Raw genomic sequence first — 12,230 nt, 5'->3', positions numbered from 1 at the left:
TTCAATCCGTGGTAACACTATGCCACACAGTGCAGCACAAACACTCCATTTCTGTCGGCACGGCTTGGCAAGCTCCACATTTACACCACCAAGTCGTGCAGGTGTAATGACCAAGTTTCACTCTCTCCTCTTGCCCGCTCAGCTTCTAAAACCTGCATATCATCCTCAAAAAGATAAGGTTCTGGATCCTCACTTGTCCAAAAGTAGTTGGCTCTCACAAAGCCTGCCGTGATTACAGTAGTAGTGCTTTCTGTGCTGCTGTTCTTGACAGAAGTGTTGTTAGTTCCTATCTACTGTATGTTGCTATGGGAAATCAATGCACCCAGGAAAGAGGTTCTGCTAATGTTTAAGTCTTCCATGTTATCATGAATGTACCTGTTACTACATTCAAGATTCAAGAGATTCAAGAGAGTTTTATTGTCATGTGCATAGTACAACAGCAGTTATACTATGCAATGAAAATCTTATTCTGTTCATTCTCCCAAGAAAAGAAAGAAAACAAATGAAAGAATAAGAACATAAGAAACATAAACACATAAACATATATACCAATAATGCTCTCAGCATGGATAATAAAACCCATAAAACCTTGTTGGAGCTGTTTTAGAGGCTTTACGGTGAAAATAGGGGTGTCCCGTTACGAGCATTGTTAGCTCCCTCATGCTGTTTTTCTCTCTTCAGAAGGCACAGAAAAGGGAAAGACGTGTGTGTTCATGTCCCACATAAGGATTGTGGATGATGGGCAACATTCCAAAAAAGTGCACTTTTCCTTTAAGAATCTTGTCCTCTTCCAGTATTTTTCGTCGGTCATATTTCCTCACACGGTTCCTTCCTGCTCTGCTGCAGCCAAAAGTGGTGAGTCTCATCTTCATTTTGTGGCAACAGTACCTCAGTTTGTAATGCTTGTTGGTTTTGGGACATGAGTCGCGGGTGAGATCCCACTGGCCACCTAGACAATTCTGGTATCACCTTATTGCCACCCCTACGTGAGTAATGGTAGCATCTTCGCCACCCCAATGAAACATTTCTGGCTGCCCAAATGTCTGAGACGACTACTGGTAACATATGTTTGGCGGTGGTGGTGTTCTCACACTTTTTGGGTCAAAAAAGTCATCTAAAAGCAAGCAGGGACAGCACCTTTGAATGAAAAGACTGAAATTAGTGTTGGCATTAGACTTTTGCAGTTTTTATAGGATGATTCAGTTCCTTTTATCTGAAATGTTCACCTCTCTTCACTTAATCACTGCTAATTACACTGCTGATGGGGATCTCCTATGACTTCAAGATTCAAGAGTTTTATTACCATATATGCACAGTAAAACTGGTGCGTCTGTGTAGGCTCTCAGTCGTACAGGAGTTGTCCTACGTGGATGACACCTTTTGTCATAATCAAAAAACAAGAAATTCAGTCTTTCACAGATCACATCAATGCGGTGGACACCAATATCAAATTTACTCGCGAGGACACTAAAGAGAACCAACTAGCCTTCTTAGACTGCAAGGTAATTATAGGAGAGGACAGACAGCTACTTCCAGAGGTCTTTGGAAAGGCCACACACACTGACCAATACCTGCTTTTTTAATCAAACCATCCACTACAACATAAACTAGGGGTTATTAGGACCCTCCAACATAGAGCAGAACAAATACCAACTAGTGCTGAGGGAAGGAAAAAGGAGACACATGTCCAGAGCGCGCTCTCAACCTGTGGGTACCCGCGGTGGGCTTTTAACAAATGTCAAAAGAAGAGAGTAGGGAAAGAAACCCAAAAACCCACAGAAGCAAAAAGGAGAGGAGTGGTAGTCCCTTATGTAGCGGGGGTCTCCGAAAAACTCCAGAGGATCTTATGGCAACAAAAAATTCCAACCTATTTTAAACCAGTAAATACCCTGAGACAAAAATGAGTGCATCCTAAAGACAAGGCTCCAAACCAGAAACAGAGCAATGTGGTCTATTCCATCCACTGTAAAGATGAGGAATGCAAAGAGCACTACATTGGGGAAACTAAGCAAATGCTCCAAAAAAGGCTTTATCAACATCGCAGGGACAATTCTAGTGGTCCTCAATCAGCAGCACATCTACACCTTAAAGCAACCAATCACTCTTTTGAGGACAGCAAGGTAAAGATTTTGGCCAAAGAAAACAGATGGTTTGAAAGAGGAGTAAAGGAAGCTATTTTTGTCAAACAACAGAACCCATCATTGAATCGGAATGGTGGTTTGAGGTTTAATTTGGACCCTGTGTTCAGCAGGTTACTGAGACCAAAACCCACAGCTCTTAGTCTTGCAAATGAGGTGAAGCCAGGGCCGAGCCAGAACAATAGATGCTAACTAGCCAGTATCAGAGTCGTTCATACCCAACTACAGGGCGCTACACTTAGCTAATGGTAGAAGAAGATGAGACCACAACTCCTCCCAGTCTTAGTGTAAGGAACAAATGAGAAGGAGGGTGTTGGCACACCAATTCCGCCCACTCTTACTGTATTTAAGGCCTAGGCTACCAGCACTTGTTAGTTCGCTGACGAAGCTCTTCGGATGAGGAGCGAAACGTCCCACACCTTCTTCACAGAAGTACAGATGACGTCTCAAGAAGCCTTTCCCTCGTTAGTAAAACTGGTGGTTCTGCTATGCAATGAAATTCTTGTTCTGTTCATTCTCCCAAAAAAGAAAGAAAGAAAAACACAAGAAAATGAATAAGAACAGAAGAAACATTAATACCAATAAATTAAGCAACAACACAACAACAACATAAGAGACATTAATACAAATAAATAAATAAATAAAGTGCTATGTGCGTGTGTTGCGTGCGGCGTGTGTGAGTGCTTCGTTGAGAAGTGCTTCATGTCAAAACATCCCAACTATCCCTTTAAGAAAACCATTTTGTTGACTTTCATTTTTAGCTTCCAGTGAAAGCAGACACTCGGATGAAGTTCATCGTGGCCCTAAGAAAGTGAGTACTCTGCTTCTTTACATTTGTTTGAAAAAGTAGTGCATATTAGGGTGTAACGATTCGTTTTAATAACGATTCGATTTGTATCACGATTCGTGGTTGCCGATACGATTCAAGGACGTTATTGGTTCATGTAGAACGATACGATCCAAAATGGTTCAGTAACTTTAAATGTAACTTCTTAGGCAAAAGTGTGACTGTGAAATGAACACCTCAATCAAGGACAGTGCGGGTGCGGTTGTTTTTTGTAAGGGAATCATGTATAAATAATGAATCATGCTGACATTCTTAAGAATAAATGATCATTAAGTAGCTCAAATTAGTTTAAAATACAATTTAAAAATCCGGATGAGCAGGGGGTGGTGAATGATTTACTTGAAATAGTGCAATCCAAACCTTCACCCTAAGGTGGGGGATGTTCTCACCTGTACGGGTTGATGGAAGCAGGGGCTTTTCTTGCGCTTGTAAGCCTCCTGATCAGAGCAGCCATTTGAAAGAACGCTACAGCAACTAGCAAAAATACACCGACATGTGTTGTAACAAAATGTATGTAGCAAAATGTTGACATATGTAAAATCAAGTCTGTGATTAATTCTGATAAAACATGACTTTAATTTAGTACCTCACTCTGTAGTCCAAGTATTAAAGACGTTAGAGCACATTTCATAGCGGGAAATAGTGCCTTTGGTTGCCATTGCTTCAAGATTGAGTGAAGACAAAAGCTGTGGTGGACCCACGGACCTTGGCAAGTACAACTGTTGCCCCTCCTGCCTGGAGAGGGATGGGAATTATAGTCCTGTGGTATAGAATAAGGAAGACAATCCACGATGCGTTCACCAGCAGGGTTTATTCTTCCTCTGTCGTTTTAACACCTACTCTATACCACTATCGCTACCAGCACCCCCTAGTGGACTTGCGGTATTACACCTAAACACCAACAATAGGGATTTGAATTATTTAAAAGACAAACATATTTTAAAAATAGTGGGGTGTCTGTTTTTAAACAACTGATTTTTAACAACTGAGTTTTACATATCCAACATCTTTATGATTTATTACCACTTTTAACTACTTTAAGCATATTTTTCCCCTTCCTGATCTTATGCCGGAGTTCCCTCTGGACTCTGCGCATCTCCTCCTTGTCCCCCGAGTTGAAGACCCTCTTCTTCTTGTTCAGCAGGGCCTTGATCTCAGAGGTCATCCAGGGTTTGTTGTTGGGAAAACACCGCACCAACTTGGAGGGCACAGTGTTCTCCACACAGAAGTTGATATAGTCTGTGATGCAGTGCGTCATGCTGTCAACGTCACTGCCATGGGGACTACAGAGCGCTTCCCAGTCTGTTGTCTGGAAGCAGTCTCTGAGCCTAGCACTGCTCTCCTCAGACCACTGCTTCACAGGCCTCTTCACAGGGGGTTGTCTATTCACTACTGGAGTGTAGTCTGTGACGAGATGGACGAGGTTGTGAGCAGAACGACCCAGCGGGGGGAGGGGGGATGAGGTGTATGCATCCTTGATGTTTGCATACAGGAGGTCCAACGTTTTATTGTCTCTAGTGTGGCATTTGACATACTGGGTGAAGGTGGGAAGAGCAGAGGACAGGGAAGCATGATTGAAGTCACCGGAGATGAGGAGGAGGGATTGGGGGTGCTGGTTCTGAAGTTGAGAGACGATGGTGTGGATCTGCTCTATAGCTGCAGCAGCGACCGCTGAGGGGGGGATGTACACAGTCATAGCAATAACATGTGAAAACTCCCTCGGAAGGTAGTATGGCCGCATGCTAACCGCTAACAGTTCCACGTCTCTGGTGCACAGTTGCTCCTTCACACAGATGTGTCCCAGGTGGCACCATCTATCATTCACAAACACAGCGATTCCCCCTCCCTTCTTCTTACCGCTCTCCGTTGCATTCCTGTCCGCTCGTACCAACTGGAATCCGTCCAGTGCGACATGTGAATCCGGAGAAAGCTCACTCAGCCACGTCTCCGTGAAGCACATGAGGCTGCATTCCCGGTACTCCCTCTGCAGTCGGGTCAGCGCCGTTAGCTCTTCCATCTTGTTGGGGAGAGATCTTACGTTCCCCATGATGACAGACGGTAGGCATGGCTTGTACCGTCTTTTCCGCTTCTTACACTTCACTCCCGACCTGCATCCTCTTCTCCTCCTCTGCAGCTCCTTGGGGATCTCCGGCCTCTCCGCGCAGAGAGGGGGTGTGTGGCACAGGGCTAACAGCTGATCCCGGGTGTAAACAATGGAGCCTTGGTTGAATGGGGAGCTGTGGCTGAAGAGGTTTCCCACAGTTGAACTGAAAAGTTCAAAGAGCATCAAGGCGCAGATTACAAAAGTAACAATATTAACCTCCATAGCTGCATACTCGACAAAATGCGACCAAAAGAAAAGTAAAAAGAAAACAAAAATACTATAAAAACCCTAAAAGGTGGAAGAAAAGTACAGAGCTGCTGTAACTGGCAGCCACTCAAGCGGCGCCATTTTGAAAAAAAAAAAAAAAAAACCTAGGCAAGACCCTTGCTCCCTCGTATCTGAAGCAGGCGCACCTCCCTACCTAACTACTCCATTTAAAGGGTTGAAACTCTAAGTCAGGGGCGAGGGGAACTAGTCCAGGTATTGACAGCCCCTGCTGCATCCAGATCACGCACAACCAGAGTAACCGCTTTTGGTCATACGTGACACCGGCCCCTCTGCTTTACTACTGCTTCCCCTCTAATGGTTTGTTGCAATTGGAAAGGACCTGGGGTAATGTATTTATCTATGAGCAGCGATCAGAGGGACCTTTATACTGTACACTAATACCGGAGCAACCTCAAAGGAATTATTCTTTATCACAATGCATACTCTTTGATATCACAGTAGATACTGGTTGACAACTCTTAAAGACCAGAGTGTTTTATTAGGACAGGTTTGCAAGGGCAGTAAGCACATCATCATATCAAATGAAGATGCAATTCTTAAAGAACTAGAACTAGCCTCTACATATGAGCTCCACTCACATATATGTTGATAGGAGAAAACATAAGGCCGTCAGCCAACACCTTATAACCCTACACCGATTGAGATGGCAGATGTTAGGGTAAAACGTCCAGTAAAAAGTTGTTCACTGCTGGGGATGATTCAAGTCCAGGGGGAATGGACGGCGAGTGATTGTATCGACGGCCTCCCCTGGAAGTTCTGACGGCTCTGAGATGGGCAACGAGAAGGTTGGCAGTCCAGATACAGGGATTATGATACCACTGACAGACACGCAGTGACTTCTGTTGGAACAGTATGATTTCATACAAGGGATTGCTTGTTCAGAGAGATTACATTTTACATTACATAGAGTTTGATGGTCAACCGTATCAAACACCCTTTTTAGATCTAGATAAACGGCACCAACAATAGGACTAGTATCTAAAGATGTTTCCCTTTTTGCTAGAAAAACGTTGATTGCTGTTTCATTTGAATAATTGGCACAAAAACCGAACTGCATGTCATGCAAATGATTTATCAATTGTTTCGTGGACCACTTTCATTCATTTTAGATATAGAGGAATCTTCAAATTGTGTCCATAGTCAACAAACCATTGAATGTTCGGGGGGGGGTTTAGCACAGGTAACGGGGATCCCTACAAATAGGCCTGTCAAGATAACCGATAAATCAAACGACAGACAAAAACAGGTAGATAATTTTGACGCCTGGATAAATTGACATGTGCGTATGCGTATGTCTGTTACAATTCCTGGTCTCTTTATAGCACACAGGCTGGATGACAAGAGGCTTCACTACCCTTGTGTCTTGCGCATTGGTTGTATAGTCAAGTGAAGGTGACAGAGTGAGCCTCCTGTTAGCTATTCAGCCTCTTTGTCCCAGTACGTGGAGGCAGGGGCTACATACTGAGTGGATGCACAGAGAGTTAACAAGCTAGCAAGCAAACCCTAATGTGAATGAAGGCACAAAAGCGATAGTTTCAGACCTTGTCAGCCACCTGAAACACCAGCATCGCTACGACAGCCGCGGCCCAGGGCTTGTTCCAATCACTGCAGCATTTACCCAGAGAAGACAAGAGGGCTGAAGCAATCTGTGATTTCTGGCTTGGCCAGTGCAGCTACATATCTCGGGCATATGCAAAGATGCACTTGACATGGTTATGGCTATGTTTGAATCCATTTAGAACATGCGTACAGTTACACCAGAGTACATACATCACACGGTACGATTTGCAGCTATATGTCCATCACTGCTGGAAATACACACTCAGTGTTTGCACAGAAAAATAAAACCACAACATATGATGAGTGGCTAAACAGGAAAAAATAAGAGAATATTGTGTGATTATTTTTCTTGTCTGTATTTAGAGCAGAAAAGATCCCTGCTGCACAGTATTCAGCATATGTGGAGTCTTGCAACAGACTAAGACAGCAAGAGAGTGAGTATCTTTTTTCTTTTATGTGCATTATTCATGCATCAATTTTCCATACCGATTGTCTTCATGATGGTGGCAGAGGAGCATTATTTTATACGATACATGATTACCACATGTAGGCCTGGCACAATGATTGGTTAATCGAATGCTAAAAAAAAACAAAGACAGGTGGATAATTATGACACCCTGGATAAATTGACATGGGGGTGTCAATGTGCACATTGGTTCTATAGTGGAATGGAGAGAGTGAACCCTCCTGTCCTCTCATTCAGCCTCTTTGTGGAAGCGGTGCTACTAGCTAGCACCCTACTACTCTAGTGGCAGATAGCTTCTTGAGCCAGCATACGCTAACATGAATGGCGGCACAAAAGCCACAGCCACAGTGTGGGAATGTTTTAGTTTTAAACAGAATGAACAAGGTGAGCGCGTGAACACAGATGACCGACACGGACAGTTTTCTCAACTGGGAGGAAAAAAACTACCGATGGAGGTGCTCGAGTAGCGGAGCCTTCATCCCGACGGTTCAAATGCGAATTACACCTTTCAACAATTCATGAAAAATTTGTTTCCGATATTGTTGAATATCAGCGATAATTTTCTGCACAATTATCGACCAGCAGAATTTGTTATCGTGACAGGATATACGCAAGATGAGTTGGAAAGTTGGGAATGTCTTGCTTGACACAGAAGAAGAGTTGCTCCTCTTGGCTCTTGATACAGAAACATACACTACATTGCTGTGGGATGACAGGGTTGTATTGTGAGTGAAGAAAACATCTGCAGTCATGTGTTCACAGGGAACGCCGTGTTTGAGGACAGCCATGACCATTCTTTGCAGGTCCTAAAGCTTCAGCTGCAGGAGCTAACAGCGCAAGTCGTTGATGGAAATGAAGGAGGTACGTCCATCCTGGACAGAGTACGCGCTGTAATTCACCCACTGATACACAGTTGGAAACTGACGGCGCGTCTGATTCCGGGCAGCCAGACTAGATGCGCGGGGCCAGCTGATAATGTCTCAGCCTGCCCAAAGATGAGCTTGCACCGTCTCTTAAGTTTTCTTATCACGTTGTTCCTTTGAGTAAAATTGCCGTAACATGCTTCATGAATGATAGGAGTCCAAATGAAAGGTTCCTCTGGAAGAAACTAGAAGTCTTCTCTAGGAAAAGCCAAGTCCAAAAGTCAGTGAGTTCAGCAGACGAAAATGTTGTAAGTTTTGCAAGCCAGATAAAATCCAAAGAGGCGCTGAAGGGAGGTTCCAGGTACAATCACTTTTTATACTCTTTTCGTCGGGAGGAGCTGTCCTTTTTAGGTATTCTGATGCCACATTGAATCTCATACGTAACGAATTAGTTCATGCACATTCCTTGAAGGTTAAAGGCCTTTTTGTGCAAAGTGTGTTTTTCTCTGGTAAAATGTGTACAAAGCACCACACCGCTTTCGTTGCAGGTATTTCTCCAGTGCAATACGCCCACGCGACAGTGTGACTGAGGCTCGCTTAGCCAGCAGACGTATTGTCCTAGAGCAGGGGTCTTCAGTTAAAATTGAGTAAAGTCCGTTGATGCATTTTTTTTCACTGCCAAGGTCCGAACCTTATTTTGCCTTAACTTGCGTTCAACTCATATGAACATAAATGTCATGAAACCCTGCACATCACCTTCTCAAGTAGTGGGCATTTGCTGGTCTCACAGTCTGTACAGTCCAGATAAATACAGAGATATTATCCGTTTCTCAATCAAAGTGCGGGCATGACAAAAAATAACTGAGAACCACTGCCCCACAACACACACCTTATTTTGGCACCTAAATTGCATTTCCAAGAAAACGGGACCAAAGTTCACATAAATAATACAAGGTTTGACTGAACAAACAATGAATGAACACAAGAGGCTTCTTTTGACGTGAAATAAAACTGCACCGATTTCTCAGAAAAAATAGTATGAAATAAGAACAATAGATAAGTGTCTTGAACAGAGAAGCTGCAACAGTACATCCTCTTCAAGTTTCACATTTTCTTGTTTTGGAACTGACGTTGGCTTTGCCTGAATTTGTCGCACGATTCCTCTTTTTGTTTGCCTTTTGAGTAAGATCTCTCCAGCAGAAGCACTCCTTCCTTCACAACGTTGCACATTGCTGTGCTGTAATGTGCTGTGACTCCTAGATTTTTCATGCTGGGCGCAACAGTTTCAGAGCACATGAGATACAGCGGTTTGGCTCTAGATTCTGGAAGAATGAACATATATCAGTCCGTCCTTTCACTTTTAAATGTTTGCTTTTCTTGAGCACAAAGGAAAGCGTGCAGATTTGAGTTGTCGCATGCACAGCTGAATAGAAGTGTTTTCAGCATTTTCAAAGTTGATGCCACTCTCACATTTTCGAGCAGCAGCATTGTGGATTTACTGCAGCTTTTATACATCTACTGTAGAGAGTCCAGTCAGAAGGCCATTACTGTCAGGAACGGAGTGAGCCGCAAGTTGGAACCCAAGATGCGTGAGACGACGTGAGCTTGGAAGAAGTGTTTATTCCAAAACTCAAAAGGAGAAAAATATACAACACAGGAAAAAGTACAAACAAGAATCTAATAACTAAGGGGGACCCGGATGTCACATGGGAAAAAGTCAGTGGAACAAAAGGAGCTACCAAAAGAGTAGAGCTAGTAACGAAAAAGGCTGCTGAGAGATCAAGCAGGAGAAGACTAGCAGAAAGCTTACGCTGCTGGAGTATCCCCGCAGGGGAAAGGTTACTCTTATAAGCAACCCCTGGCGGCATACCTGGCTTGTTGGGGTGAGACGAGTGGAAATCACGGAGAAGTTGCGGGTCGAGAACACAGGAGCGGGCGACCCAAGAGCGTTCCTCAGGCCCATAACCCTCCCAGTCCACCAGATACTGCACCCCCCTCCCCCTTTTTCTCGCGTCCAATATGGCTCTCACAGTGTACGCTGGCTGGCCATTGATGATGCAAGGAGGGGGCGGAGCCTCAGCCGGAGGGCACAGAGGGCTGGCGTTGACAGGCTTGAGGCAGGACACGTGGAAGACCGGGTGTATCTTCAGTGCGGGAGGTAACTTGAGCTTGACTGCGGACTTGTTAATTATAGACTCCACCTTGTAAGGTCCCACGAACCTCGGCGCGAGTTTCCTGTGCGTCCCCACCAGTGGCAAGTCCCGGGAGGAAAGCCATACCTCCTGTCCAGGTCTGAATGTAGGAGCCGGGATGCGATGATGGTCGGTGAGTCTCTTATTGCGATCTGCCGTACGCTCAAGCGCAGTGCGGGTGTCCCGCCAGACACGGTGTGCTCGCTTGAGATGAGAGTCCACAGTGAGGATGGCAATCTCCATCTCCTGTGAGGGAAACGGGGGGGCTGGTATCCGTAAGCCGTCTTGAACGGGGACATGGCTGTGGCCGTGCTGATGAGGGAATTATGGGCGTATTCCACCCACGGGAGGTGTGCCGCCCAGGAGGAGGGGTGTCGGTGGCACACACAACGTAGCGCTGCTTCCAAGTCTTGGTTGGCCCGCTCTGACAGTGGCGCCCAGAGCCCGGCAGAAAGCCTTCCATACTCGTGACGTGAATTGGGGACCCTGGTCCGACACAATATCCATCCATAGGAATGCCATGGATGCGAAACACGTGTCTGACGAGCAGGCGTGCAGTCTCTAGAGCTGAGGGTAATTTCTGCAGTGCGACGAAGTGAGTCATCTTTGAAAAACGATCCACGATATTCAGTATGACAGTGTTACCCCTGGATGCAGGTAGTCCGGTGACGAAATCCAGCGCGATGTGGGACCAGGGTCTGGGTGGAACCGGGAGTGAGTGGAGTAGGCCTGCAGGAAGACGGTGGGAAGCTTTGCTCCTGGCGCAGACAGAGCAGGCTGCCACGAACTCCTTGGCGTCCCTGGCCATGGATGGCCACCAGAAGCGTTGAGAAGCCAAAAATAGGGTGTGTCGGACGCCCGGGTGGCATGACACCTTCGCTGTGTGTGCCCACTGCAGGACCTCTGACCTGAGGTTGGGAGGAACAAACAGCTTACCCCTTGGACACCCCTCCGGCGTGTCGATCTCCCTTAAGTCTTCGGTGACTTGCTTCTCCACCTCCCATAGGACCACCCCCAGTACCTTGGTCACAGGTACGATGGTCTTAGTGTTCTTGGTCTCCTCCACAGGGCTATGAATCCGGTACAGAGCGTCGGGTTTCGTACTCCGAGAGCCTGGTCTGTAAGTTATGGAGAATCCAAAACGAGTGAGAAACAATGCCCAGCGTGCCTGGCGAGAGTTCAGTCTCTGAGCTGAGCGTATATAGGATAAATTCTTATGGTCCGTGATGACCAGGAATGGCAGGGTACTGCCCTCTAGCCAATGCCTCCACTCCCGCAAGGCAAGCACGATGGCAGCAGCTCCCGACTCCCCACGTCATAGTTCCTCTCTGGTGGTGTGAGGCGGCGCGAGAAGAACGCGCACGGGTGCAGCCTCTGGTCGACCGGGGACCTCTGGGAAAGAACGGCGCCCACTCCTGTGTCCGATGCGTCAACCTCCACGAGGAACTGTAAGGATGGGTCAGGGTGTGTGAGTACAGGCGCTGAGGTAAATAGCGTTTCAAGTTTACTAAATGCTTTCTCCACCTCCGGAGTCCAAACAAAAGATATTTTAGCAGATGTAAGCCTCGTCAGAGGTTCCACTTTGATACTGAAATCACAAATGAACCTGCGGTAGAAGTTGGCGAAGCCCAGGAACCTTTGCAAGTGCTTCTTTGATTTAGGACAAGGCCAATCGACCACCGCCTGTACCTTGCTTGGCAGGATCGGCGCAAAGCTTGCCTTTCTCCACAATGTGGCCCAGGAAGGTGACGGAGGAGGAGTGAAACTCGCAC

The 12,230-nt window shown here is 45.9% G+C and overlaps 1 protein-coding gene across 8 annotated transcripts in view; it reads left to right on the top strand.

The window, feature by feature from the left end:
• LOC129192249 (Fanconi anemia group A protein-like) overlaps nt 1-12,230 on the top strand; it is a 95,339-nt gene that overhangs the window by 45,033 nt on the left and 38,076 nt on the right. For 7 of the 8 annotated variants that reach the window (XR_008573398.1, XR_008573394.1, XR_008573395.1 and 4 more), the window contains 4 exons: nt 795-855; nt 2,900-2,949; nt 7,301-7,371; nt 8,166-8,264. Coding sequence is in view for 1 of the 8 variants with exons in the window: in XM_054796053.1 (XP_054652028.1) it covers nt 795-855; nt 2,900-2,949; nt 7,301-7,371; nt 8,166-8,264 (281 nt within the window). In the remaining 7 variants the exon portion in view is untranslated. The remainder of the gene's footprint in view (nt 1-794; nt 856-2,899; nt 2,950-7,300; nt 7,372-8,165; nt 8,265-12,230) is intronic. The other variant, XR_008573396.1, reaches the window with a different exon arrangement.

Source organism: Dunckerocampus dactyliophorus, chromosome 13 (assembly GCF_027744805.1).
Source record: "Dunckerocampus dactyliophorus isolate RoL2022-P2 chromosome 13, RoL_Ddac_1.1, whole genome shotgun sequence".
Lineage (NCBI taxonomy): Eukaryota > Metazoa > Chordata > Actinopteri > Syngnathiformes > Syngnathidae > Dunckerocampus > Dunckerocampus dactyliophorus.
The sequence above is the reverse complement of the archived record's forward strand: the minus strand, read 5'-3'. Positions and strand labels throughout refer to the sequence as shown.